This window comes from Indicator indicator, chromosome 1, assembly GCF_027791375.1.
Source record: "Indicator indicator isolate 239-I01 chromosome 1, UM_Iind_1.1, whole genome shotgun sequence".
NCBI lineage: Eukaryota > Metazoa > Chordata > Aves > Piciformes > Indicatoridae > Indicator > Indicator indicator.
In genome coordinates, this window is record NC_072010.1 from 117,083,139 (window position 1) to 117,106,732 (window position 23,594).

Sequence of the window (23,594 nt, forward strand, 5' to 3'; positions counted from 1 at the left end):
TAGCTCTGTAATTCTGGCCAGAAAAGAGACCTAGAAAATGGTAAGCAGCAGGTTTCAAAATAAGCACTCTGTATATGCATATAGAGTTATGGGATCACACATGGTTTGCATGAGCAGATTTTGATTGATAGCCAGATACTACAGGAATGGGCATGATGGAGAGAGACTAGGAATGTAAAACACCCCTCCAAGCCTTCCTGGCTGTCCATTCTGCATGATCCACCTGGACAATACAACCACCAGAATTTGTTACAGCAGACTAGTCTGCTAAGATACTTCAGCATGGGAAGATAGTTTTGGAGGGAGGAAAGAAATGGATGTGGGGAAAAAAAACCAAAAAACAAAAACAAACAGGTGCCAAACTATGTTTTGCTTCAGTTTTTACAATAAGTATATCATTGTAAAGCTGCATTTTCCTAAAAAAACAAAACAAAAGACAAAAATAACTTACTGTGTAAGTAATTAATTCTGGTTGGCATAGTAGTCCTCTTAAGTTTATAAAAAGGAATAGGTAAGAAAAAGGAAGTCAGAAAAGTAAAAAAAACCCACAAATATAAAAATAAGCAAGAGTAATTAAAAAAAGGAAGAAACAGACAGTGCTAACTTTAAGAAATTCATACATACACAGATTTTTAAAATCAAACGAGTTTTGTTTGCTCTATTTGGGTTTTGTTTGGGTTTTTTGTTGTTGTGTTTGGTTTTATGAGTTTTTAAAAATGAAAGCATGTAACAAAACAGAAACCTTGAAGTATTCAAAGATAACTGAAGGCAGGGGGTTTGAAATGTTTTCCTATGTTGTTCCATAAAAGCTACTCAGCTGTGACAAAGCAGAGAAATCAAGAGTTCTACGAAGAGATCTGTGCATCAGGAAAGGGATTTGGGACACTTTTTAAAACACTGTTTTCAAGATGACACAACTCTCTTGAGGGCTTGTGACACTTTGTGGTTTTTAGCAGTCCTATACTACATCACGTAACATGATCTTTAGAAGCAACATACTCTTTGCAACCTCCTGCACAATGAAAAGCAAAACTGGACAACAGCTTACATACAAACTTTCACTTGCCTGTTTTATAATAACATGTTAAAGAAGAGTCCACAGGTTTTCCAAAATCTCATTCAGCTTCCTAAACTTTTCCAGGCTCAAAATGAGAAAAATCTCTGCGAAACTATTACCTTACCCCCACGTGAAATACACATGGAACTTTCCAACGCCTGACCATTTATCTCAAATTGATTGTGCTGTGCCATCCTGATCCGTCAGCTGGAGCAATACAGCTGTGAGAAGGCCAGAAAACCTTCTCTGGCCTAAGGATGCTCTAAGGAAGATTCTTGGCAAAGAGGTCCAATGTAAACCTTATGGGGGGGCTGTAATACAACAATCTAATGATATCCTGAGGTTTTGTAGTAAAGCAGCCTACAGTATCTCTGAGTATGGAAAGAATACAAAATAAAGCGAAAGAGGGATGGATATGGGTGAGAAACAGTAATTTTTGCAACTTCAACATGCAGCCCTTGAGACTGGTGTGCCTTGAGACTATGAGACCTGTTCAGGGCACAGTCCACTGCACTGGCTCTTGGGTCAGACTTCCTAACAGCCCCTGTGTTGACCACTTAGCCAGTGCTACAAGCTGAGAGGTTAATGGATTTAAAAAGGAAACACATAAGAAGCCTAAAATATTTTCAAACTGCAGCTATTCAGATCTGTAACTACATCAGCAAAATGATCTGACCTCTTATTTACTTATTAAATTCTATTTTATTTTATGTAGCAAAATATGTATAGTGAAACTGTTTCACAAGGCAGTTAAAAGGGAGTATACTTCTGGCTTAGCTGTGGTGCCACCTGAATACAGGCCTTAGTGAGGGCAGGTGATTCTTGTGCTCAGAAACGTGAAAAAATGCATCAGAAAGGAACCCTGGAAACTTGCCACTTTCAGGTTAGTAATGGGGCTGCTAATACAGCAGCAGTCCTTGTTTACAAGAACAGAGTTTCCATTGAGAAACTGACAATATGGCTAGATAACAGAGGTGGGCTTAGTGAGCTGCCCTGCAACTTCTAAGGGTGACCCCTTCTGTTTTCTGATGGAGATGAGTGTAAGTGAGCCCAGCCTGGCTCAGAGGGCTAGAGGAATGCACTCTTTATGGCTGCTAGTAAGACAGCTTCAGCCAACACCACACTGATGAGGAGTTTAAGGACAAAAATTAGTAAGAAAGGACAAATCACTATGGTGTTGCCTGAAAGTGCCGATTCTGTAGAGAAAGCAATTATTCCCTGAAGTGGAGGGAAGGATCACATACCTTTAGATTTTTTCATGCTCCCAGTTTCTGAAACACTTAATGAGCTGCAAGATATTTCATCACAGGTCTGGTCTAAGAGCGTGTTGGTATCCCACTGTTGGCTGCCATTCTCCAAATTCCAGGCCTTATGGGCAGTTTGCTGTGGGTCACTATCAGGTACTATTTCTGAAGTACCTAATGATAGCTCTTCATCAGAGGTTACTTTTGCAACAGATTTCTCCATGGTTGGTGGATCTACTTTGCAGGAGTTGTCCATGGCTGCAGCATAGTCCATCATCAGAGCAGCTTCAGTGTCCTGAGATAAAGAGGTCTGCCCAGGGACAATAAGAGAGAACACTGACAAGTTGCTCTGTTGGAACAAAAAAACAGCTTCCACGCACAAAGCTCTTTTTTTTTCTTTACACTTTTACTTGTATCTCTGTGAGGCTTCCTTATCTCCACTAAAGGAGAGGAGCATACAGCCAAGTTCTAATAATGTTGTTAACACCAAATGACTGGAAAAAAGGAATAAATTCAGTACATGCCTCCCACCTATCTGTGGCTCTACTGCTAATAGCAGGACTCCTTCCTACACGTACCACCGTAATGAAGCATTAGCATGCATAGACTTTGGTCTTTTGAAGAAAACAAACACTTAAATATTTCATCTTGTAGAAGGACTTCTTGGCATCTCTTTCAGTTAAACACAAATTCATCCAGTCCCACTACCTCCCACTACCTTTAAGAAGGTGACAGGGCCTGCAGCCCAGCTGAAGTGTCTCTACACCAATGCACGCAGTGTGGGCAACAAACAGGAGGAGTTGGAAGCTGTCCTGATACCGGAAAGCTACGATATAGTGGCAATTATGGAAACTTGGTGGGATGAATCCTATGACTGGAGTGTGGCTATCGATGGCTACAAGCTGTTCAGAAGGGACAGAAGAGGAAGAAGGGGTGGAGGTGTTGCCCTCTGTGTAAAGAAGTGGATAGAGTATGAAGAGTTGTCACTAAAGAATAGCCGTGAGCAGGTCAAAAGCTTGTGGGTAGGTATTTGGGATCAGGACAACAAGGGGAGCCTTGCGGTAGGAGTCTACTACAGGCCACCCCATTAAGCAGAGCCTACTGATGAAGCTTTCTCAATCTGGCTTGAGGAGACATCGTGATCACAGACTCTCATCCTTCCAGGGGGATTTTAACCTTCCAGACATCTGTTGGACAAGTAGCACAGCAAACTGTAGGCAATCCAGGAGACTCCTAGAGTGCCTAGATGACAACTTCTTAAGACAAGAAATTAACAGCCCTACACAAGGTGATGCATTCTTGGATGGTCACAAATGCAAGTGAAGTCATCAGGGATGTCAAAGTCAAAGACAGCCTGGACTACAGCGATCATGTGCTAGTACAGCTCACTGTCCTAAGGGGCATGAAGCCCATGAAAAGCATAGTTAGGACTCTAAATTTTAGGAAAACAAACTTCCAGCTCTTCAAGGAGTTAGTAAATAGGACCCTGTGGGAAAAGGCCCTCAGAGATAAGGGAGCAGAACAGAGCTGGCAGATCATTAGGGATGCTTTCTATAGAGCACAAGAGATCTCAATCCCCACATGTAAGAAATAGGGCAAGGAAGGCAAGAGACCACCGTGGCTGGGCCGTGGCCTGCTGGTCAAACTAAAGGGCAAGTTGGGACTACAGAGGAAATGGAAGAAGGGACAGGCACCCTGGGAAGAGTATAGGGATGTTGCCTGGTTGTGTAGGGACAAGCTCAGGAAGGCCAAGGCACAGCTGGAACTGAACTTGGCAAGGGATGTAAAGAAAACCAAAAAAGGCTTCTACAGGTACATTAACCAGAACAGCAGGGTTAAAGAAAGCATCCCCCCCTGATGAGCAGCAGTGGGGAACCAGTAACAACAGATGAGAAGGCTGAGATTCTCAACAACTTTTTTGCCTCAGTCTTCACTAGCAACCCCTCTTCTCATGGCTCTCATGTTGATGGCCCACAAGCTGGAGACCAGGGAGACAAAGTCCCTTCCACTGTAAATGAAGACAAGGTGCATGATCAGCTGAGGAACCTGAAGATATACAAGTCCATGGGACCTGATGAAATGCATCCTAGAGTCCTCAGCTGATGTAGTTGCTAAGCCACTCTCCATGACATTTGAGAAGTCCTGGCAGTCAGGTGAAGTCCCCGGTGACTGGTAGAAAGAAAACATTACATCCATTTTTAAAAAGGGTAGAAAGGAGGACCCTGGGAACTACCAACCTGTCAGCCTCACCTCTGTGTCTGGAAAGATCATGGAACAGATCCTCCTACATGCCATGCTGAGGCACACAGAGGACAGGGAGGTGATTAAAGACAGCCAGCATGGCTTTACTAGGAGCAGGTCCTGCATGACCAACCCAGTAGCTTTCTACAATAAAGTGACTATGTCAGTAGATAAGGGACAACCTACGGGTGTGATCTATCTGGACATCCGCAAGGCCTTTGACATAGTCCCCCACAACATCCTACCTGCCAAACTGGAGGGATACAGATTTGATGGGTGGACTGTTCAGTGGATGAGGAATTGGCTGGATGGTCACATCCAGAGGGTAGTGCTCAACGGCTTGAAGTGATCCAGATGGAGAGCAGTGGCAAGTGGTGTCCCTCAGAGCTCCATATTGGGACCCATACTGTTTAATATTTTTATCAATGCCATAGACAGTGAGACTGAATGCACCATCAGCAAGTTTGCAGATGACACCAAGCTGAGTGGTGCTGTCAATATGCCATCATCCAGAGGGACCTGGACTGTCTGGAGAGGTGGGCCCAGGCGAGCGTCATGAAGTTCAACAAGAGCAAGTGCAGGGTTCTGCACCTGGGCCAGAACAATTCTCGCTATCAATACAGACTGGGGGATAAGATGTTAGAAAGCAGCCCTGTGGAGGATTTGGGGGTGCTGATGGACGAGAAGCTGGACATGAGCAGACAGTGTGCACTTGCAGCCCAGAAGGCCAATCACATCCTGGGATGCATCAAAGGACCCCACCTGGGGTACTGTGTCCAGCTCTGGAGCCCTCAGTATAGGAAGGACATGGACCTGATAGAGCAGGTCCAGAGGAGGGCCACAAAAATGATCAGGGGGTTGGAGCTATGAAGACAGGATGAGGGAGCTGGGCTTGTTCAGCCTGGAGAAGAGAAGGCTCCAGGGAAACCTAAGAGCAACCTTCTGGTACCTGGAGGGGGCCTACAAGAAGGATGGAGAGAGACTGTTTACAAAGACCTGTAGTGAGAGGACAAGGGGCAATGGCTTCAATTACAGAGGAGTTGATTTTAGATTGGATGTTAAGAACAAGTTCTTTACCATGAGGGTAGTGGAACACTGGAATAAGGTGGTTGCCTGGGGAGGTAGCTGGGGCTACATTGCTGAAGATATTCAAGCTGAGGCTCCACAGGGCTCTGGACAGCCTGATCTAGTTGAGGATTCCCCTGCTTACCACAGAGGGGGTTGGACCTTTGGAGGTCCCTTCCAACTCAGACCATTCTGTGATTCTATGATTCCCCAAGCAGATACACTCATCACTGTGTTAGCTAATCCTCATTTTCCTCGCTCAGCACCCTACAGTGATCATGAGGGGATCCATGGCCACTGACTTGGCTTTTCCTCAGAGCTCTTTAGGTGTTCTGTAAACAACAGCAACACTTGACTGCAAATGTCCGTACAGCAGCATGCAGGGAAAGGACTACCAGCAGGCACCAAGCATCAGATAAAATGCTGAGGATGAAGAAAGACTGGAGGAATGCTATACACTGAGGAACAGTCTAGTGTTTGCCCTTCCTGTGGAACAGGGCCCAGAGGCCTAGGAGTTTTTTCAGAAGGTTTTAACAACTTTGAAAAAATCTGAAAAATTTCTCCTACTCTTTCTGTGCATTTTCCCTCCATAAGTGAAACTCTAAGAAGAACTAATTATCCTCTGTTCTCACCTAAACTGATTTTCCCAAATCCCTAACTGATTCACCCCCATCCAAGGGCATCACACATTTTTAGTCAGACTGTCAAATCTAACAATCAAAGTCCAACAACCCCCCTGACAAAGCCCACCCTGATTTGTCTTAACTTGAAACAGTTGCTGAACCAAACTGCTACCCAGCCCTAGATCCGGCAGAGACTGCTGAATGAGACAGCAGAACGGTGGAGCACTTTATTTACATTACTAAGTATCAAATATGTGTCGTTTTCTACCCTACCTTGGACACCCCTGATATGATAATGGTGCTTTTCTTCCTAGGAGACTTCAGCTTCTGCTTTGCAGACTCACTTAGCTGCCGAATGGCTGCTTCTGCAACAGGATCAGTGCCATTCAGTACCAGCAGTTCTGAAAAGAAAGCATTATTTCAGAGGGAAGAAAGAAAAATAGGAAAAAAGAGAGCAAAGAGAGGCTGTGTTTGTCCTTAACTTAAAATTTATAGAAATTAGAAGAAATGGTATAAACACCAGGCACATCAAAACATTTTCCAATTCACTACTCAGCTGCGGGGTCTTATCTTCACCTTCTATTACCTGTTCTTTTGTGAAAAAGAAGACGTAGACGTTAAAAAAGTTCTTAACCATAACACTAAGAGTTATGGTGAGACACTGGAACAGGTTGCCCAGGGAGGTGGTGGAAGCCCTATCCCTGGAATTTTTTAAGGCCAGGCTGCATGTGGCTCTGAGCAACCCGATCTAGTGGAAGGTGTCCCTGCCCATGGCAGGGCAGTTGGAAGTAGATGATCCTTGAGGTCCCTCCCAACCCTGACAATTCTGTGATTCTGCGAAAAAGCATCTAAGCTGCAGTTACAAACCCCAGCCCCGAGCACACAGGGGCTTTAGAAGCTGACACAAAACATCTAATTACTTCAATGAATTGCTACCATGTGGTGATTATAATCCAGAAGCAGTAGGTAGAGTATCAGATATCACAGTCATGAAGAGCCATACTTCTAGCAAGGTACAAAGCTGATGTGACATTCTGTTATTTTTCCAGACATCCTTGCTTGGCATTTCCAGGTTTGCTATGGCACTATGATAGGATGGGGAAGGCAATGCAGCAGTCACTCTGCTCTCTATTAGCTGCATCCAAAGCCTGTAATGTGTACCACCTTTTGCCCTCCAAACATTGCACAGGTATAAAAACCACCTGATTTATAAGATGATGTTTGATGACAAACAGAAGTTTATTTTTAAGCATGGCCATTTCTGTCATTTAGTATGCAAGTACTTTGAAAACAGCCAATAAATACTAATCAAATTCATCAAAGAATAAACAAGGCTAAGAAAGTTAATGAAAATAAACTCCTCTTACTTAATTGTCTGAACGGGGCTTTTCTATTAGCAAAGACTTTTAATAACAGAAAAATACAGGCAGCAATAGCACTAGAGTTAATTAAACTGAGAAGAGTCTTTTGTTCCTGTGGAATTAACACAATAAAAGACAAGGTCTGAATAATTATGCTGCATTGAGTATCTCAGATACTTTTGGAACTTAAGAATATGTGTACACAAAGTGTAGCATGCCCATGCATGTCTGCACACTTGTTATAAACCCTGAGTTTTCCATCTCTGTAGCCACAGCAAAGCCCCCAGGAACAGCTGAGAGCATCCAGGGCAGGATGAATAGTACTTGCTAATTCTTGTTGTTATCACAGCCACAGCATCTTTTCCATAGTTCTTGTTTCTATTTTGGCATGATGTTTGTGGTAACTACTACTGAAGTTACTGCCCTACAAAATGCTCCCTTGTATTTCTTTTATTTGGCTTAAACTCCTGTTCTAATGAGTAATTCTTCCTGCTGTACTGAATAAACATTTCACAGAAATTCCCCTGCACTCCCATAAAAACACTGTCCTCATTAATGTGCTCTAAGTTGTCTTCAGATGAGTTTTCCAGTAAGTGCTTTGTGTTTTTAATATCATCAACTCAGAAGTCTGGCACTAACTTGGTATTTTCTAAATTAGCTTAGGAACACCATCCTGCTTCATGGCATCAGAGCGCTTCTTAGTTTAGAGGCAGGGAAAGATGTGAGCGCTACTACAGCTATTCACAGTTATTGGTTCATGCTCTTCCCCACATTTCTGTCTTTTGGGCAACACACTTTCTCTCTCAGCAAGTCTTCTGTTTCCTGGAGCAGCCTAGATCATCTCCAGATTGTTCCATCTGCACTCATATCTGTACAAAGAAAACCGGACTCCACATCATGTACCATTTGCAACAAGACTAGTCACATCTTTCATTCTGTTCCATACACAGCTACAGAAACAGTGAATGGTGACCACACAGAGTACTGAAAGAGTTGCAACTCATAAAGCTGAAATGCCCCAGAGTCAAAATCAGGATTAATACAATTAAAGTGAATTTGTAATTAAAAGTTATTATCAATGCCACCTACACTCTGAAGGCACTTTAGCTGTATGCTGGTGACTCAAGAAGGTGGAAAAACAGACACAGCAAGATTGTGTATTTGCATTAGCACAAAAAAGCCCAGTGGCAGGGCTAGAAAGAGAATTCAGTCTTCTTTGTATCAGTCCAGCCTGCTGCCTTCTGTTCAGTCAGGGGGGTCTTCACAATGGCCACAGAGGTAAATTTCACAGTGTTTTCATTTTGGGCAGTGAACCCCCATATCTTCATAAAAGAGGAATCTTTTATTTAAAAGTAAGACAAAAGATAGCCTGGCTTCACTGCAGTCACCTCCCCTCTCCATCCCACAGCTCAATGTTATTTATTCAAAGTTAGTAATTTAAATCACCAACCAAACCCAGACCTCTTATTACAAGGCTGCCATATCCATAACCACAGTACTTGTAAACATAAACATATCAGTGGCTGAAAGGCAGCAGCCAGATGGGTTTGCTGTTATTTTAACAGGATTACATTAATCCCATGTGTAGCAGAAGGAGATGTATGCTCATTAGCAGCTCTGAACATTTCTGTTACCTGTATCTGAAGATGATAAAGTTTTGCTGACTGGAGCACCATGAGAATGGATAGCTTGAACAGAGACGTCCTTTTCAATCACCTTTACTTTAACTGGAGTCTTCACAGGAGAATCTGAGGATCAAGAGGGTTTTTTGTTATTTGAACTATTCAAGACATTTGTTATGAAAACAGTAAAAAATTTATTGTAACAATGATAAAGTCTGTCTGTGCTTGAGAAAGTTTTTTAATACAAATTCTCAACACATATTCTCTATGGTAACCCAATCCCAAAGGGCCTGTGAAGCATATGAATTTATTGTTGTTAAACATTTCACTGTAATATGCTAGACAACACCCACTTAAATAAAAGATCTGCTTTAACAACCTAAAAGAATGAAGCTCATTCTGAAGTCTGAACGTCAGACTTCACACAAAGACTGTTCAGATGTTTTACTTTTTACTTATCCAAAGAAGAATCAGAAGTCTGCTCCTTCCTTTATTCTGCTTCCTGAGAACTATACTAAAAAACCCACAACTTTGTCACAAGATGACACCAATCCTTGTTGAAGATTGTAATACAGAGCAAGGCACAGAACGGCCTGTCATCAGCAAACACTCTTAAGGGTCCAATACTTTTGTCATGTGGAAAATCACTGACCATACTCAAGCTTTTCTGCACTGTTACTCTACCATGTGGTATTAAAGTATGTATTAAAATAAGAGGAGCCTTAACCATTCCTCTTGTAAGAACTAAAAACTTGATAATGAGAATACAAACAATGCTCTCCACCATCAACCCATTAAAGAAGTCTGGACAACAGCACCTTTCCTTACACTGCCCTCAACCTCTGTTCCCCACTGAAAATCTTAAGAATGAATACTGAAAGGAGTCCCTCACCTGTGCTCAGTGGAGATGACCTCCCTTCCAGACGAGGTTTGGTTTTCACAGCAGTTACAGTAGTGACCACAGTCCCACAAGGCATCACAGTGCGATCCTTTTCTATTTTGGTGGCTGGCACTGCAGAAGAGACTTGCCATGGTTTTAATTCACTGGGTTCTATAAAAGAGAACTAGGAGGACAAAACAATGTCACCTTAGAAACACAGTCAAGCAAGGAGGACACTAACATTTCTAGCTAACACTCCCCCACCATTTACACCAGCTTTCAAGACCCAGACAGCTAATTCTTTTTTGATGGACACCATGTGAAGCGTTACCATGCAATCTGGAATTGCAAAGCACAAGATGAGCATTCACAGCTACTTCCTGAAATAAAAGATCCACCCTAAAAACATCCAAACACGGCAGTACCTCTGCACTAATGGATCCCAGCCCAGGCCCTGGCTCTGGGCTGCTTTCACTGGAGCTGTTCAGTGCAAAGCTTTGCTGGCCAGAAGGTTGTTTCCTGAACAAGTCTAGAGGTACGGTCGCCTTTGCAGACAAAGGATCTAGAAAAAATAAAATCAACAAAATCAGTGCACAGGTGAGCTGTCTGTATGTTTAAAGGTGAGAAGACTAGAAATGAGGAGGAAGAACACAGGCAGGTAGTTGCAAGAACTGGCTCTACATCACAGGGCAGAAACATGGCAGTTTCTACAGCCTTCTTTCCATTTTATGACTAGGCCTCTGCCTGGCCTAACACTGTGCAACACGAAAGAAAGGAGACATGAAATGTTACTTATTTGCCACTATTTCTGACTATTTCTTTCCTGTATGTGCAGAATGCTTAAAGGAAAAGAAAGCATCTAGAAATATTTCTACCAGGTTCTGGAACAATCTCTATAACCAGTTTCCTACACCTTTCATTTCACAGAATGCTCTGGATTCCTGTAAACTGGTATAGCATTAAGAAATCTTTCTTAATTTGACCTTTAGTGCAAGTTCAGCAGTTCTCTTGTTCCTCCCCTTATTTTATCAGCTATACTAGACTGAAGCAAACTATTAGCAAAATTACAGAGATTAAAATAGCTTTCTGTGAAATTCAAAGACAAGTAGAGATTTATATTATGTCCACATTACTCAGATTTGTCCTCAGTAATACAATTCCACTTTGAGTTTTCTATTCAAATATTTGGGAGAACAGCTAAGGTGTGTGGGGGGTAATAGATAATTCTCAGTGCAATCAACTAGGGCCTTTCTCTTCAAGAAATGAAGTTGGTAGTAACACTTTCAGTAGGATGTGGAGTATTACTGGTACAGTTTGAAAGACCCATTAATAAAGATGCTCAGGTACAAGCAAGACTAAACTTTATGCAAGGAACAATATGCATTTGCTGACTGTTTGCAGATTTTCTTGTTGTTGTTGTTAAAAATTACAAAGCAGCATTCACACCAGAGAAATTTTGTTAGGCATTTGTCTAACATTTGACTTCCCAATTCCTCAAATAATTGCAGATCATATGCAAGGTACTTTGTACATCTAGATTATTAAAAAAAAAAAAAGCACAGTAACTGGAAAGTGAAAACACAGTCCAATTTGCTGTATTAATTATTAACAGTGACTTAGATACAATATTATTACCTAACAAATTACTGGCCAAGCCTTTATCCATTATCAGAAGACACTATGAGTAACAGCACATCTGTTTTTTTAATCACTTGGTATGAAGAGCTTTGGCCAATACTTTTAATTTCTTTTTCTGAACTAAGTTTAACAGCAGACAGTACTAAAACACAGAAAAACAGCTGAGTGAGAAAAAGTAATGCTTATTTCTTGTTTGTCTTACAGGTGAAACCTGACAAGGAAAAATCAAATGGATGCAAGAGGTGAAATCCAATTACTAATTCCATATAAACCAAAAGAAATAGTGCAGTGGAGAGGTCTTCCTGCCACTGAGGACTAACTGCAAGCTGTAAAACCAGAATCAAGTTACCCTTAACTCAGAGGAGGACAGACACAAGTTAACAGTATATTCTCCTTTCTGTCCATGATTCCTGATGGAATTAGTTGTATACATAGACAGACCTTAACTTAGGTCAACCAGCACTGCCCAAAAATTCCACAATTTTCCATGGATTTCAACTGTAGGACCTGTATTTGAAGACAAGCTTACAGAGTTTAAAAACACAAACTTAAGTTACACATTGTCCCCTAGCCATCCTTTCTGTCTGGTAATTTTCATCTGTTCTCCCTTTTGCAGCTGTTCTTCCCCACATGGCTGCCTAGAGCCACATTTGAGGCAAACCAAATTTCACTACTGGACAAGTCAGCAGAAGACATCTATGCTTTAGTCTACATTCATAAATCTGACAGTTCCTTGTTTGATGATACAGCCAGGCAGAACTGAAAGGACTTATGTCACAATTTAGCAAGGCTCATGGAGCTGGTCATGCAAAACAATTCATTTTGAATACTTACTATCCAACTTTCCATCTTCTACTATTTGCAGTTGCAATGCTTTTGATTTGGCACTTAGTTCACTGTGAAGTAAATTAAAACTATGTTAGGTCTTTGCAGGCAAGCAGATTTTCCTTCCCCCTTTGGTTTTCCCTTTTCCCATCCCAGTTGCCAATACCCTAACTCTTCTTGGCTTGCACTAAGCCAGGCAGTACAACTTGCTAACCAAGGCTGCTGGGGACGCTGCATGCATAGTGTCCTTTTGACCTCAGGTAAGACTGATTAAAGGGATCATAGTCAGAAAAATCTTCTCTCCAAGCACTGCTGCAGAAATTTGGGCACCTAAAATGTCAGTGGCTCTTCTCCCAGTAGCTGACAAACACTACCCTTCAAGCTGGTGCTGGTCTCTAGTCTGACTGCTAGACCACAGCAATAAGAAGCTTTCTTTTTCTGGCAGGATTAAATTTGTAAGTCAAGATGCTGGAATGGGTCCAATCACAATTGATTCAAAGCTGTGGGGTATTCTGTCAAAAGAGGAGAGTGTCCTGCAAAAGCAGGACAGATGCAGGTAAACAGAAATAGTCTTATGTGAGAAGAGTCAGTACTGATTTTCCAAAATAAAACTCAAGGATGTTATAACAGGAACCAGTTTTTGTGTGACAGAACTGATGTGAACTATTAGCAGAGTTACTGGCATTTGCAGTGCTTCATAAGATGGACCAGACAGTAGATACACACCCTTCTAATTAAGACAGTGAAGCAAACTGGGTACTAATGGAGGAACCTTACAGTAACAGTTGATTTTATAGCCTTCTCAGTAGGTGTTCTGCCAAAACCTTTAAGGGCACATACACACTTATTTTATTGAAATGTTGCCATTTCAGGATGCTGTGATCTTGATTGCAGGCACCCCATCTCCATTAGATGCCGTGGGACATCATCTATGCAGCAGGTTTTCAACTTTTCCCTGCCACCTCCAAAATTTTAAAGGAAGTGCCTTGATAGTACTACTGCTGCTGCTCCCATGAAGGTAAAGCAGAGCCTGACATGTTGCTCAGAAACCTGGCCTTCAGTGGGTAGGTATTGATACTGGTGGGTATTTCCAGTTTTGAAAAGAGAACATGAGGCAAGGTAATGTGAACTTGTACAAAGGTATGCAGCCAAATCCTGATCCCTCATCTGTAAAAGTCCCCAAGCTAACCTCATGCACTTTCAAGAAGCAGCCAACACCATGGAAAACCCAGCATTGTCCCCAGTGTCAAGGTCAAACTGCATTCAACAATCACATCCTGCCTGCCCTCTCTCTGCACTTTCAGTTGGAAAGGGTATTCTTCTGACAAACTTCCTGTCCAAAATCACTGGGAACGTGTCTGGCCTGCAACACCCAGCACAGATGCTGTTCTACCAACAGATGGCTGAAGCGATTCACAGACCCAGATGAAGAAAGCTGCTACAGAAGTGCGTTTTTCTCCCTTCACCATGGAGAAGAAATCTCATCATGTTAATCCTTAAGTCTTGATGACAATGCAGCACACTGTCATAGAAGAACGTTTTTGGATCTGTGGCTTTCCATAAATACAGTAGGTCCTCGTTACTAAAATCAACTTTAAAAGCCATTATACTCTTCCTGTCTGAAGGAAGAGAGCTTTGTATCTGGTTTTCCACTTGACAGCAGGATGAGAAACAGTTGCACACACCTTCATCAGACCACATAAAAAGGTGAGGCCTTTCAGTGTTGTTCTACATCCATTTTTCTTTGCTGACTATAGAGACTTCTAATCACTCTCTGCATTCATGCAGAGGGTTCTGGTGTTTTCCACGTCCTGTACAACTTGTGATGATTGATCATGGTACTTTCCTTCAAATCAAGCAGCCCCTGTTGCTTTACCTCTCAGCTCTCCCATTTCATCACTGCTCACTCTGTAACATTCACAGGGGCGTAGTCCATCAGGCTGTGATGAGGAGGCAGAAAAAGAGCTGTGCACTGCACACTCCCTCCCCCTTCAAGCTGAGGAGGAGCACAAAGAAATGCACACACTCCTCAAGGAAAAGAGCACTCAGCACAGACAGGCACAGGTCTCAATAAACGCTCAGTTCCTTGTAAGCTAAGCTCTGCTTTACAAGAGAAGGAACAACTACAGTTGAGGCCAGGCTGCAACTAGATAGTGCAGAAAGAAGGTCACATGAAAACAAGCAGTGTTACTCTTTGAAATACATGCTTTTAGAGAGAGAGAGAAGTAGAACTGAAATAGGAAAGCTACAGAAAGAATCAGAAGTGCCTCTCACCTTAATTATCTGGTAGGAAAAAAAAACAAAACCAAAAAACCAGAAAGCAGAATCTGCAGTATGTTGCATGACAGCATATCCATCCCATTCCCCTGGGAAGCTTCTTCTGCCTACCTGTAGGCATGTTTAAGTCACTACAGAAATACTCTTCTGACCAACCCTGCCATCAGTGACTCCCTCTTCTTTAGCTCATACAATTCACAAGCTATCAGATATTTCTATTCTGCTGCTAGAAAGTGGAAATGAAGAGAATTTTAGAACTGCTCACTTCTGACCTTCTTTAGAGAAGCTGTGTGAATCACACAATACCACACAGGCTGCCAAAAAGTCCCACCTTTGCTCAACAGAAAACAACATCTACTTTTACACTCCCTTTTTAATCACAGCCACCATCCTTTTAGATGGTCAAATTTTGTGCATGTTTACATTTCCCACTCAACTAGGGGAAAGGAAAGACATCAGATTTCCTCAAATGCAGTTTTCAAGCTAAAGTGACTTCAAAACCTTGCCAGCATCTTTTTTTGGCACTGCAAGAAAGCATGGGGTGATTTATTATGCCTGTTATGCTGTCATCTACTAGAATCAAATATCTACCTGGGAAACTTTACAGATTTATTTGATCTCATATCCATTAGGTATCCTGAAGTCCCTACCACCTCCAGATTTCTCTGAGGCCACCCAACCAGACGTAATTCAAAATGCCATTCTTCTCTCAAAAACTTCATATAGAAAAGAAAGATGCTTCACTTAAAAGTATTCTCAGTAGTAAGTTACTTACAAGATAAACTCTTCCTTCCAAAAGGGATTTACAGCATTTTTGGCTACAGAGCTGGAAAACTTCTGCATAGGGTCATTCAACTGAACTATACACACGAGGTTTGTGCTGCCTGTAAGGGCAAGAAAAATCAATATCCCGTTATTAATATTACATCACCAAGAGGCACAATTACTCAAAGGAAAGCAAAGAACCCCTTTCCTTACATACTGTGCTTCTGAACAGACTACTGCAAACACTTCCTTCTCACAGAATTAATTTCTCATCACAGTTTGTATACCAGCTACATTAATAGCAATGACTGCATAATCATTGCCTTATGCACTGTTACACAGAGTGTGAAACGTGACACCCTGATTTAAACTCTGGCATGAAGCAAAACACTGCAGGCATAATAAGATCAAAAAGGATGGGGAGTCAGAATGCACAACATGGAGATGGTGGTGTGGGTGCAAGGTAGAGTGCTTTTGGCTGTTTGAAAAGAAACAAGTTTTCCAAGTTCCTACTTGGAAACTACAGTCCAAGTGGTTTCCTTAGACATCAAAGGAAGCTTTTTCTGCTAGCAAGTGACTTATGACAATAGTGTTAATTAACAATGGCCTCGTGCACTGTAGTTTTAAAACAAGTTCATGGCATTTTAGAGTACTGGTGCAGAATTATCTCTACCTTGATCCTGGAATTTGATAGTGTGGCAAATTGGCATTTTAGAGTAGCTTTATTGCTGCTCCAAGGAGAAACAGTTTTCACAACATGGTGCTCTTGAAACAATTTCTTTTGTGTGGCTTTCACTGCATGAGAAATTGTTTTAGTCCCAGCATCCCAAAATATCAAGGAAAGCAGCAAAAAAACTCAGTATTGACTGTGTACAGAGCAAACAAAAGATATGCTACCTCCAGATCTCCAGAAGAATCTAGGTTTTTATTTACTGTCATTGACTCTCAGTTGTCCCATGGTGGTGCATCAGGGCTATGGATGAGCCCTGTCTCAGAAACAGAGGTAGCTTGGGCCTGACAAGGCTATTAGAGGAGACAAAGCACTGTACACATGGCTTATTTGGGATCCAAGCTGACCCTGAAGTAAGTAAGTAGTTTAGCTTCTTTCACAGCAAGCTGAGCCCATGTTAATGAACCTGGGGCGGTTTCCTGTTAACCCAGCCATATGTCTCTCACAGCCTGCTCTTGCTGCCAGCAGTGCTCAGCAGCAGCCTGAGGCAGAAATGCCTCTATAGCTCAGTCAGAAACTGCACTGGAGCCGCTAACCAACTGATACTAAAGAGTCTTTCAGCTTTTGTGCCCTGCACACCCTGCTGTACACAACTGACACTTTTTGAAATCATTTTTTCCCTGGATGATACACTGTGGACTATACAATAGTCAATCTAAGATGACCTTTGTTTACATACACAAACTAAGGAGATAAAAATGGGCACAGCCCATAAGCAGAGACCAGTTCTGCTACTGATTTACTCACCAGTTGAGCTAACATTATCTATAGGAAAGCAACAAGCTCCTACAAACCATGTTAGTACCCATGGTTTATAGGATGATAATGATCAAGACAAACAAACGGCCCTTCCCCAACCCCCTCTGTACGCATGCGGATTAGCCTGCAATATTGCATACTCTTTCTGAGTTTCAGAGTTGCAAATAGTGTAATTACTGCTGCAAGACAAGGCCAAGAAAAGGGAACAGCAATTAAAAGGCAGAAAACTATGTCCAGAAGCTACTATCTTCCCAGCTGTGCAGTATTTCCAATGGAGTTCAAGAGCACCAGCTAAACCTCACTATGCTTTATTTCTCATACTCGGTTCCAAAGTGTTTACACTCCCAGAGCTGCTAAGGAACCAGCAAAATTTCCTCCATCTCCTTTTAGAATAGCTAGTGGTGATTTTACTTCTCAATATCTGGATTCCCAAAGAAGAGCACATCAGTTGTCCTCACTTTCTCTCATTTTCAGGGAGGGGGCAGAGAGGTTTCCCGAAAGTTGAATCTTCTGCTGTATGCACCATCTGCATCTAAAGCTATCTCATAACTTTCAAAGGCAGTTGGAATGATCTGCTCTTTAGAAATGTTTTGTTTGCTCTACAAAATTGTAGAGTAATAAAAAATGTGGAATGAATGTTGCTGCAATCTACAGTTTCCAGCACACTTTTATTTATACAGGGCATTCCACTGCAAAGAGCTCCAGAACTGCTTTTAAAATAATATTTTTTAAAACACAGTATGCAGAAAATTTTAGGGGAATCACTTCCAACCAGGATGAGCAATGAAGCATTATGCAAGAGTCCAGGGCATAAACCTATTACATCTAACTGAAAAGAAAAGGCAGTATAGAAAGTAGGATATATTTATCCAAACCTAGTGCCTCATCCAATTTAGCAGCCACAAGCTTCCATTAAAGACTGTTAAAGAATTATTAAGTGACCATAAATAACAGAGCCTCGAATTTATATTTCTGCTGACACCATCTGAAATATGCTTGGTCATGCCTCTATCAGCGATGGAGGCATGCTTGCACTTGAAATCTGAATGCTTGTAAGACAGGCTTGGTGCTTCTTTCCAAAACCAACACTGCAGCTTCACTAGGCAGCAACCTCTTTTTTTTTGGCTTTATTCTCCACTTGCAAAAGGAACTCATTCCTCTACCCACAGAGGTATTTCATTAAGTGGAAAAAATCCCTGATGAAAAGACACTACCTTTGAGGAGAGCTTACACAGGGGAGGAGAGTTTTAGATACTTCTCAAATTGCTTTAAAGAAAAGCAGCTGTAAAAAGTCAGGTAACAGAACAAAACTAATGTCATTGCTAATAGTTATTGGAGAGTTGAATGTGAGGTACACACAAAGTGGTGACTTTCAGAAATTAAAGCTAAAATACATAAAATAACCAACCAACTTTATTAACACATCCCTTTTGATTTGTTTTCAACAATGATGGACTCGTTTCCAAGAAGATGAAGATGTTTAAATACTCAGATAAACCACAACACAGAAAGCATGACTAAGACTATTTCTTGCAGTAAAGCAATTTCTGAAATCTCTTGAGAGGCATGATCTGTGTTACAATCTTGAGAGAGGATTGTAACACAGAAATTCCAAATTATTTCAACCAAAAGGAAAAAAAACCCACAAATCTAATCCTGCTGAAAACAAGGAGCACGGCATGGGCTACGTTACCTGCAGCACTGTGATCAGTTAGGTTTACCGCGATGTTCTTCACCAGCAATTTGAGTTCATGAGCCCTTGGAGGTTTAGGCGGACTAGTGCCCTGAGGGAGAAGGTTTATGTTCTGTACATTCTGTGAAAAGCAAGCAGAACAAGAGGGGTGCCACATATGCAAATACCAATTACTTTTGATTCCTGATACACTGATATAGGGAAGCAGATGTGTGATGGGGTGTAACATCAACAGACAGCCACACAGGAGTGATGATGATCACAGAATCTTCACTACCAAAGGCTATTCTATTTTGAAGATGTGCTCCAGTTGTTTCTGATCATGGGTGTTGAACTACTCATTTGTGAGTCATGAGTATGTAATACAAACACTACACAGAAGGATACTTCTCAAAAGATTTAGGTAGGACTAAGGCTTACCTGAACTTCCTTTATATCTGTAGGTCTCGTACTCAACACTACAGATGGAGAAACTGAACTAAAGAGGTTCTTCAAAACATCTCTAAGTGTTTCAGATATTGTGCATGTCCCTGCTCTCTGTCCCTAGGAGGAAACAAAAAAACATGCTTCTCAAAAATCAGAGGAAAGAAGTTAAGGCAAAAAGTAATTTGCTATATATAAACCAAGGCTATTGAGCATTCACTTTGTCAGAGAGAGACATGGTTTCTGTTGTCAACAAAATGTCACAAGAGATCATGCAAACAATGACTGAAATTTCTCTGTTATACATTAAAGGAAAGCAGGAAATATACACTGAACAAGTCACATGCTGTTCTGAGAATTAGGAAGGCACAGCTATCAGCCACAGAATCAGAAGTTTCATTAAAAGTTTGTATCTTATGACAATGCTTTAAAGTTTTTGTACTGCTTCTCACCCTACTGAGAGAGCAGATCTGGTCATCAGATAAGCACATCAGCACTGTTCCACTGATTTAATGGGAGTTATGCCAGCTTGCCACAGCTGAGAAGCTGCTAATCCTGTGCTGCATTGAAAAATACATGATAGCATCTCTTGTAGGTCTTCAACCTTGTTGAAAAGTGCACTGTACAGACAGTCATGCTCCGGGGGACTGACTCCTATGTTTGTCCATTCAAGAATCTCACAGCAATCTATGCTATTATCTCCACCACTCTCTCTGAGGGACCAGAACAGACCGCAGATTTTGCTTACACGTGTAGCTTCACGCGATTAATTGTAAGGTGTCTAACGATGGTGAACTGCTCCTGCCCTCCCTGCACTCCTGGAGAAGCCTGCCTCCTGTGCCATGCCCTTCAGAGTCTCTTCTTCCCAGGTGTCTATAGAAAGTGCAGTCTCACACCCAACTGCTCTGAAGGTGGCATAGGAGCAATCTCAGTGGTTTCTTTCCTAATGACAAGATGGAACTATCTGACAAAGACCTGACCTAAACAACAGAGGATTCATCTGTCTTTTCTCACCTGAAAGGCTTTATTATTGCACAACCAGGCTTTAAAAGAAAGGGAACCAATTTGCAGATGCAGATACAGAATAGATGGAGAACGAGATAATCACACAAAGCAGTAAAAGATACCCTTTCTGCATTCAACTGTCTGATGGAAGTGTGGCAAACAAACATGGTACTGCTACAAAGACAAGGCACACTGACAACAAGGACACCTGATTTGCACCAGCAGGGAGATCAGCAGGGGACTGAAAACCTAACCCTGATAGGTTGCCTTGATAACATGATGGCTGTACACCACCAGCTTGCAGTGCTACCTGACCTACACTGCTGCAGCATCACAGCACAATGAAGCCATGAGGCAGTAACAGCTCAAGTCTCAAGCAGCCACATCTCTGCAAATGCAGCAGAGTACAGGCTTTGCTCTGCCATCCTGGACACCCCACACCATGCTCCTCCATCACAGCCAGCTCTCAGCACAAGAGGCATCAATTGTTTCAAAATCCTTGGTCCTGCCTTTGGTGTAGGTGAATGATAATGCAATGACTTCTGCACTCCTAAAGGTATGCTTGCAGCTTGCCTAACATGTTGAACAGATTTGGAATAACAGCCATTTCCCAATTACCCAAACATTCCAGAAGCACTTAGGGTGTTTCATAAAAATGTCAGGAATGTTGCATATAGAAATCCTGTTTCACTGCCTTCTTACCTAACCTTCCTTTGATGACAGGTCTCTACAGTTCAAAACATACAACAGCCCTGAGTAAGTCCCACAGAAACTGTGCTTTTTTCACATCCAGACACAACTGGCAAAGATAAGAGGCAGCAGCACATTTCTGCAACTTGCAGATAATACTTTCACTAAAAAAAAAAAAAAAAAATAGGCTGTTTAAAGCCTCAGTTTCAGTAATTTCATTAGTTATGCTATTTAAATAAGCAGATAAATCATCTCTGGTTTTCACTATTTTGGAGGTAATTGCCCTCTCCTGCCCTTTCCTAAACACAATTTGATGAAGAATGATGTCAAATCTAAAATCTTATCCTTTTCTTGCTTTGCCATCAACCTAATCTGGTATTTGTTATTTAACAGTAACAACAGCAACAAGTCATTGGACTTCTACTCACAGGTATTTTCCACTCCTTCCATAGTTATTTGGGAAGCAGTTTGGTTAAAGAGCCTCCTGTCAGCCCAATCTCATTTTCAGTCATTATTTGGAAAGTAATGCTCCATCACAACAAGGCAAGCCATAATGGCTTAACTGCCAATCAAAAAGGCTTAAGATAATACGTTTTACTTTGGTTTTAACATGGGCTAGAAGTGTACAGCCAGCTCTGTGGCCAGCCTGGGGCACACCAGCACATAAAGTCACAGTAGCACAACTGCAGGCAAAGCCAAGCCCTGCCAGACAGCAAGCCTGCCAAACATAACTCAGGTTCACCCATCTATTACCAATGAAAAACAGGTCATTATATCCACCTTGTCTGACTAATGATAAAACCACTTGTGGCAGTGTGAGCTGAAATTCACCCCACACCAACAATAACCAGGCTAGCTCAGTCTGGAAGCGAATGAAAGCTGTATTTACAAGCAAAATCTACAATCTATGATGAAATGCAATGAATATGTACAAATAGACAAAATTCACAACATTTACAAATATATACAATCAATAGAAAAACACAACCAAGCTCCCTTTGCTTCCCCCCAAAGGGGACCTTTCCCAAGGGGCCTCTCTCCCAGGGGCTTCCTCCCCCTCAGACCCCCCTGGACAGAGAAGCAGAGTTAGCTAAAGCAGAAAGTTGTTAACTTAGCTGCCAAGGTCAGTGTGTTATCTTCAGCCAGAAGAGAAGAAGAAACAGCAGCCAGACACCCTAGCAAGCTGCCCCCACTGCAGAATGCAGAATGCCCACTTTGTTTTGGGTAATAGTTCTTAAACATTTCTATCTATCCAATGAAAGTGTTTAGAACAATCATCATTTTGCTTTCTTACACCCAATAGTGACTTATTTACACTCTTTCACTTTCTCTGCTTGAACTTTGCAAAGAAAAATGAAAAAGACAGTTTCAAACCATCACACCACTGTGTAGATAATCACAAGCAATTGAAGGTATTTATTTGTATAAACAAAATTGCTTCCAGAACAGGAAAAAAGACACAAAAGCTCACATTTAAGTTTAGGAGCTGAAGCAATTTCCAATGTATAGGTAGCTAACAGGTTTGGTCTCTTTGTTTATTGCCTCCTCTCCTCCCTAAGTACTAACAGAAACTTCAAAGTGAAAATGAAGTGCTTAGCTATTAAGAACTTAACAGGCTCATATTAAAAATGAAGGCACAGTACAAGTTCCAAATCCTTTGCCACTCTGGACTCAAGGCATCTCTCAAAAAGCAAGTTGTGAAGTCCAGTGACTGTACAGTGCTGGATTTGCCAGCAAGTACTTAATGACTGTTCAATATGGGGAGAATCAGCATGCGCCCTAACACGTGCAGGTCATTCACACTGCTACCCATGCACAGTAACATCTGCATCAAAACACACTTCAAAAGACTTGTCTGTCTTTAGTTATGAGTGTATGAAAACTGTGGTAATAAATTATGGTGATTCTAGGTCACTCCATACAGGTCTTTAAAAGCAGCTCTACTATACAATAAACCCATTTTTTAACAAGGCCTTCAGTCACAAAACCAACTTCACAGAATGCCACCAAGTGTTCACTGTTCTAAGAAAAGCTTAAGTCACCCCCACCCCCTCCAAACACCTGTGAGGGGTTAAAGGTAGAAGACAGACTTAGTCATGAAGAAACTCCACTAGGGAATGTTCCCCACAAAAATTCCAGTGAACCAGTGTCTATATACTAAGAATCAATTCCAAAAGCATCAAGGTATTTTTGTATCACCACCACTTCCTTAAATAATTGTCTTTTTTTCAGAGTTGTTTCTAAAGTATGGTTGCTCCATTTCAAAATTGATTTAAGTCAAAGAAAGGACAACTTTGACGGAAGTATCATTACAATTGGGGTTTCTTTGGTAATTTTAGAAGTGCTCTGAAAGAAAGTATTTAGGAACAGACATTTTCAAGACCCTTGAATATTTGCCAAGTCATTTGTCTGTCAAATACAGTCTTGATTTATCTTTAATGCTTCGCTAATCTTGAGAAATGCTCCCAGATTTCAGAGGTGTGGAGGGTTTTGATGGATGAGCCATTGCAGATCTCAGTGAAGCAGTTCAAGACAGCACTGCTGACAGGTAACTGCTCCACGCTTCTACTGAAGGCAGCCAGAAGAAAGAAACAAGTGTTTTTCCTTCAGCTCTTCCAGACTCTGACACCTTAGCTCTAGGCACTTCTACTGCTGACCTAAAGCATTACACAAGCATTTGCACCAAAGGGCTGGAG

At 41.6% G+C, this 23,594-nt stretch overlaps 1 protein-coding gene across 1 annotated transcript in view; it reads right to left on the reverse strand.

The window, feature by feature from the left end:
* The window catches only part of C2CD2 (C2 calcium dependent domain containing 2), a 44,998-nt gene that overhangs the window by 5,678 nt on the left and 15,726 nt on the right, over positions 1–23,594 (reverse strand). Inside the window, exons 5-13 of the mRNA XM_054400755.1 lie at positions 19,201–19,323; positions 18,781–18,901; positions 15,609–15,717; positions 12,566–12,627; positions 10,519–10,655; positions 10,106–10,277; positions 9,226–9,339; positions 6,504–6,631; positions 2,302–2,611 (exon numbers count right to left, since the gene is read on the reverse strand). Coding sequence (XP_054256730.1) covers positions 2,302–2,611; positions 6,504–6,631; positions 9,226–9,339; positions 10,106–10,277; positions 10,519–10,655; positions 12,566–12,627; positions 15,609–15,717; positions 18,781–18,901; positions 19,201–19,323 — 1,276 coding nt within the window. The remainder of the gene's footprint in view (positions 1–2,301; positions 2,612–6,503; positions 6,632–9,225; positions 9,340–10,105; positions 10,278–10,518; positions 10,656–12,565; positions 12,628–15,608; positions 15,718–18,780; positions 18,902–19,200; positions 19,324–23,594) is intronic.